This window comes from Rhinopithecus roxellana, chromosome 8 (assembly GCF_007565055.1).
Source record: "Rhinopithecus roxellana isolate Shanxi Qingling chromosome 8, ASM756505v1, whole genome shotgun sequence".
Classification (NCBI taxonomy): Eukaryota; Metazoa; Chordata; class Mammalia; order Primates; family Cercopithecidae; genus Rhinopithecus; species Rhinopithecus roxellana.
In genome coordinates this window covers 15171374-15177373 of record NC_044556.1, presented here as the reverse complement: position 1 = coordinate 15177373, position 6000 = coordinate 15171374, and the positions used below count along the sequence as shown (strand labels likewise).

Here is a 6000-nt window from a genome sequence, read left to right as displayed (position 1 = left end):
AGAGAGAGACTCCGTCTCAAAAAAAAAAAAATAAAAATAAAAGATGTGGTTTCTCCATGTTACCCAGGCTGGTCTAAAACTTCTGGACTCAGGCGATCCTCCTGCCCTGGCCTTTGAAAGTACTGGGATGACAGGCATGAGCCACGTGGTGCTTAAAAAGGGGAACAAAAAACCCCACACACACTGGGTATAGAAGTGGTACGGGTCTCTATACACTGTGAGATTCTTGGTACTAGCTACAAATTCTGTGCATACTCAAGATTTTCTAGAGTAGGTGCAATTACCCCGTTTTACAGATGAGGACACAGAGGCTGAGTCCTAGTGACCCATCCAAGGTCGTATAGCCAGCAAATAGATAGAGGCTGAACTGGAACTGAGGACTTTACTCAAGGGCTCTCACAAGCCCTTGGGGGCTACTTGCTGCTTTATCCCCATCACACCTGAAAGAATGAATGAATGAATGCCTCGGGCACCGTGCCCACCTCCCAGCAAACCGTGGAGCTTGGACGAGCCCACTGCTCCCCGCGGGGGTGCGTGCCCGCCTCGCGCATGCGTGGTCCCTGGGCATGGCCTGCTCCGTTCCATCCTTCTGCACAGGGTATCGCCTCTTTCCTTTTGGTACATCCGCTCCCCCCTCCCCGCGCCCGGACTGGGGTGGTAGACGCCGCCTCCGCTCATCGCCCCTCCCCATCGGTTTCCGCGCGAAAAGCCGGGGCGCCTGCGCTGCCGCCGTCGCGTCTGCTGCAGCCTCCGAGATGCCGGCGCGTACCGCCCCAGCCCGGGTGCCCACACTGGCCGTCCCGGCCATCTCACTGCCCGACGATGTCCGCAGGCGGTAGGTACCATGGGGGGAACGCGGACTCGGGGGGCCAGGCAGGGCGCTGGGTGGGGGGTCGCTTCCCCTCGGGGTGGCCGGTGGCCGCTGCTGACAGACGGGCGCGCATGCGTGGGGTGGTGCGGCGCGCAGCGGCAGTTGGCGCGGGCAGGGTGGCACTTCCGGTCGCGCGTGCCCTGGCTGTTTGGCGCCAAAATGGGCTGTGGATTCCCCCGTAGCTCCCTGGTGGCTAGAAACTAGGCAGGGTGGGGGTTCTCTTTTGATCCCCAAATACAGCAAGCTTTGGGTTCGTCTCCGGGGTCCCCTTCTCCAAGCAGCGGTGGGCCGGGCTCCTGCTTCCAGCTTGGTAGCACAGGAAGTGGGCAGCCCGCGGCCAACGGACACCCCTCGGGCACCGGCACTTCGGCCTCCACTTCCGGTGTCCAGCCCGGTCCCCGGTGGCGCTTCTCTGGTGGGGGGTCCCTCAGTGCCTTTCCCCCAAAGCTGAGCATCCCGATGGCGGCCTCCAGAGACGGACGTCACTGGTCGGGGCCCGGGCTGGGCTGGCTCATATTTGAGAGCCCAGCCTTCCGTAGGGGGGACTCATTCTGTCACTTGGGACTGTGTGTTCCTTGCTGCTTGGGAAAGTCTGTGTTATGGCAGGAACTTTAACTGTGCAATGCCGCGCAGGGCTCAGGAAGCGTGAAGGCTGCATGGTTGGTCTTTTCCTGTAAATCTGTGCCTGTGAGCCGTGGGCATCAGAGAAGTCTTGCTATTGAGAACCGGCTACACTTTCGTGTGTGTTTGTGTGTGTTCATGGGTGTGTTGTTTAGTGTGTGCGTCTAATGTTGGAGGCCCTGGGTTTAGCAATTCATGCCTCTATCCGACTTCCGTGCACAGGATCAGTGGGAGCAGTGGTCCCAGCCCCGTGTCCATGAACGCCATCAATTCATTCCTGACAACTTGTTCAAGTGAGGTGTGCATGAGGCATAGGAACCCTCACCAGGCCTGGACACTTCCAGCTGAATTTGTGAAAGCACTCTTTGCCATTTTTCTATTTCCTTGGGCTTGTTAACTGGCCTGGTTGGGCCAGGCCAGTTGTGATTTGGGTCTTTAGGGAGGGATGGATATTTGGTTCGACCCCCCACTTTTTTTTTGAAGGCTGGATGCTGTGGCTTACGCCTGTAGTCCCAGCAATTTGGGAGGCAGTGGCAGATGAATCTCTTGAACCAGGAGTTTGAGACCAGCCTGGGCAACATGGCAAAAACCCATCTCTACTAAAAATACAAAAATTAGCCAGGAGTAGTGCCATGTGCCTGTAGTCCCAGCTACTCAAGAGACTAAGGTGGGAGTATCACTTGAACCCGAGAAATTGAGGCTGTATATAGTGAGCCGAGATCGTGCTACTACACTCCAGCCTGGGTGACAGAGTGAGACCCTGTCTCAAAAAAAAAAAAAATTTATTTTTAGAGATGAGTCTCACTCTGTTGTCCAGGCTGGAGTGCCCTGGCACAATTATAACACACTGTAGCCTTGAACTCCTGGGCTCAAGGGATCCTCAGCCTCCTGAGTAGTTGGGACCATAGGCGACCACCACCATGCCCAACTGACTTTCTTAGTTTTTTCTGTATACATGAGGTTTCACCATATTGCCCAGGTTGGTCTTAAACCCCTGCCCTTAAGCAATCCTCCTGCCTCTGTGTCCCAAAGGTTAGGGTTACAGGTATGAGCCACCATGCCTTAACTACTACTTTTTTATTTTGAGATGGAGTCTCGCTCTGTCACCCAGGCTGGAATGCAGTGGCGTGATCTCAGCTCACTGCAACCTCCACTTCCGGTGTTCAAGTGATTCTCCTGCCTCAGCCTCCTGAGTAGCTGGGATTACAAGTGCACACCACCATGCCTAGCTAATTTTTGTGTTTTCAGTAGAGTTGGGGTTTCTCCATGTTGGCCAGGCTGGTCTCAAACTCCTGACCTCAAATGATCCACCCGCCTCAGCCTCCCAGAGTGCTGGGATTATAGTCAAACCACTTCTTAACCAGTTAGTGGGTATATATCTTCTTGAATCATCTGTGCCAGTATCCTCCCAAGATAAAACTTGATTTAAAATGGAATGGAAGTGAAGTTACGAAAGTACCTGGCCTCATGATGTTAGACCCAATTCAGAGAAGTTTGGGCCTGGCCTTCCTTTTTTATTCCTTTTTTTTTTATTTTGTAGAGATGGAGTCTTGCCATGTTGCTCAGGCTGGTCTTCGATTCCTGGCCTCAAGCGATCCTCCTGCCTCAGCTTCCCAAAGTGTTGGGATTACAGGTGTGAGCCACCGTGCCTGGCCTGCCCAGCCTTCTTGAAAACATGGCATCCACTGGCTCGATGATCTTAAACAAGCATATGCCACCTCTGTATCCATAGTCTAGGAATAATGATATGTGTTTTCAGGTGGTATTGGGTTAAATGAGAATATGCATGGCACATAAAGGTTCACATGCTAGTGGCTAACTTAGCTTTTTTTTTTTTAAGACACGGGATCTCACTGTGTCACCCAGGCTGGAATGCAGTGGCACAATCATGGCTTACTGCAGCCTCGAACCCATGAGCTCAAGCAGTCCTCTTGCCTTAGCCTCCTGAGTAGCTGGCACATGCCACCATGCCCAGCTAATCCTTAAAAAAAGTTTTAGAAGGCCAGGCTCGGTGGCTCACGCCTATAATCCCCGCACTTTGGGAGGTCAAGATGAGGGGATCACCTGAGGTCAGGAATTCGAGACCAGCCTGGCCAACGTGGTGAAACCCCATCTCTACTAAAAAAAAAAATTAGCCAGGTATAGTGGCGGGCACCTGTAAACCCAGCTACTCAGGAGGCTGAGACAGGATAATCGCTTGAACCCAGGAGGCTTGAACCCAGGAGGTGGAGGTTGCAGTGAGCCGAGATTGTGCCATTGCACTCCAGTCTAGGCAACAGGAGCAAAACTCTGTCTCAAAAAAAAAAAAAAAAATTTTTTTTTTTAGAGATGAGGGTCTTGCTTTGTTGCCCAGGCTGGTCTTGAACTCCTGGGCTCAAGCGATCCTCTGCTTTGGCCTCCCAAAGGGCTGAGAGTACAGGCATGAGCCACTGGGCCCAGCCATTATTCCTCAAGTAGTGCTTAAAAGTAGATGCTGGAGGAGTTAACTGCCAGGAAGCAGGAATTCCTGCTAAGGTCTGCTGCTTGCCAAAGCCTTTCCCTTCAACTGGGGTTGCCAATAGGCCACTGCCTCAGGGGCTCTGTTGGCCCTGTGCAAATATTTTGTTTGGCTGAATTGGAATACCATTAGGTGAGCCTTACAATCCACCATTGACCCTGGGTTCCACATTTCTTTGAGCTCAGATTGCTTCACTGTAGGCATTGGAGTTTTGGAGGACTGCTTTTGACCATGTGGTAGACATTGAAACTGCAGTTTATATGACTCACTCCACAGATTTTTTTTTTTTTTACATTTTGAAAATATTTCATTATATGAAAAATAAACATGGCATCCAACAGTACCTGAAACTGAGATTTTTTTGTTGTTAATTGAGGCAGGGTCTTGCTCTGTGGCCCAGGCTGGAGTGCAGTGGTGTGATCTCAGCTCACTGCAGCCTCCGCCTCCTGGGTTTAAACAATTCTCCTGTCTCGGCTTCCCAAGTAGCTGGGATTACAGGTGTGCACCACCACGCCCAGCTAATTTTTTTTTTCCCCCTTGAGGCTGAGTCTTGCTCTGTCTCCCAGGCTGGAGTGCAGTGGCCATGATCTCGGCTCACTGCAACCTCCGCCTCCTGAGTTCAAGCAAGTCTCCTGCCTCAGCGTCCCAAGTATCTAGGATTACAGGCACCTGCTACCAAGCCCAGGTAATTTTTATATATTTATTAGAGACTGGGTTTTGCCACATTGACCAGGCTGGTTTCAAATTCTTGACCTCAAGTGATCTACTCGACTTAGCCTCCCAAAATGCTGTGATTACAGGTATGAGCCATGGTGTCTAGCTGGTTCATTGTTTGATGTTTTTTTTTTTGGTTTTTTGTTTTTTGTTTTGTTTTCTTTTTTTTTTTTTTTTTTTTTTTTTTTTTTTTTGAGACAGAGTCTCTATCTGTCACCCAGGCTGGAGTGCAGTGGTGCGATCTCAACTCACTGCAACCTCTGCCTCCCGGGTTCACTCCATTCTCCTGCCGAGGAGCTGGGACTACAGGCGCCCGCCACCATGCCCGGCTAATTTTTTGTGTTTTTGGTAGAGACGGGGTTTCACCATATTAGCCAGGATGGTCTCGATCTCCTGACCTCGTGATCCGCCTGCCTTGGCCTCCCAAAGTGCTGGGATTACAGGTGTGAGCCACTGAGCCCGGCCTGTTTTTTGTTTTTGTTTTTTTTTTTTTGATGGACTCTCGCTCTGTCGCCCAGGCTGGAGTGCAGTGGTGAGCTCTTGGTTCACTGCAACCTCTGCCTCCCAGGTTCAAACAATTCTCCTGCCTCAGCCTCCCGAGTAGCTGGGATTACAGGCATGCGCCAACATAGCCAGCTAATTTTTTCTTATTTTTAGTAGAAACCGGGGTTTGCTGTGTTGGCCAGGCTGGTGTTGAACTCCTGGCCTCGAGTGATCCGCCCGTCTCAGCCCCACAAAGTGATGGGATTACAGGCATGAGCCACCGTTCCTGGCCTGTTAATTGATTCTTAAGCCTGCTCTCAGACAGCTAGGCTTGCTTCCCCACAATAAGTGTTGAATCTTGTTGGTGTACCCCACATGGTGCCATTAGAACACTGAAATTAGTGATTATTTCAGAGTCTGTTACCAGAGCGTGTCTGCCATATTCACTGTATCTGTAGCTTGGAGCACAATAGACTTGAATGCTTGCATGCTAGCTCTTCCCCTGTACAGCCTGGATTAACACATTAATGCTAGCAGCCTCCTTCGCACAACTGATTAGCTTTTGTAACTACTACAGCTTTCTTGTCTGCTAGTCATTCTGTGATTGGATTGAGCTAGGTCTTGAACTCCTTAACTCCAGTTCCTTGGCCACTACTGAGGACGTAGTGAATAAGGCAAAATTGACTTACCTCTTTTTGTTTTGCTCCCCTGTGGTGGAATTCTAGGGGTGCAGACTGCTGGGGCTCACGTCCCGCCCTACTTGCCAGCTGTATGGCTTAAGTTATTGAGCTTCTTGGCGCCTTGGCGTTTCATC

At 51.2% G+C, this 6000-nt stretch overlaps 1 protein-coding gene across 3 annotated transcripts in view; it reads left to right on the top strand.

The window, feature by feature from the left end:
- Positions 1–528: 528 nt before the first annotated feature.
- The window catches only part of DNMT1 (DNA methyltransferase 1), a 62331-nt gene continuing 56859 nt past the window's right edge, over positions 529–6000 (top strand). Inside the window, exon 1 of one of the 3 annotated variants that reach the window (XM_010373784.2) lies at positions 529–835. In XM_010373784.2, the coding sequence (XP_010372086.2) occupies positions 567–835 (269 nt within the window). In that variant the 5' untranslated portion in view covers positions 529–566. The remainder of the gene's footprint in view (positions 836–6000) is intronic. The other 2 variants (XM_030935924.1, XM_010373783.2) reach the window with 2 other exon arrangements.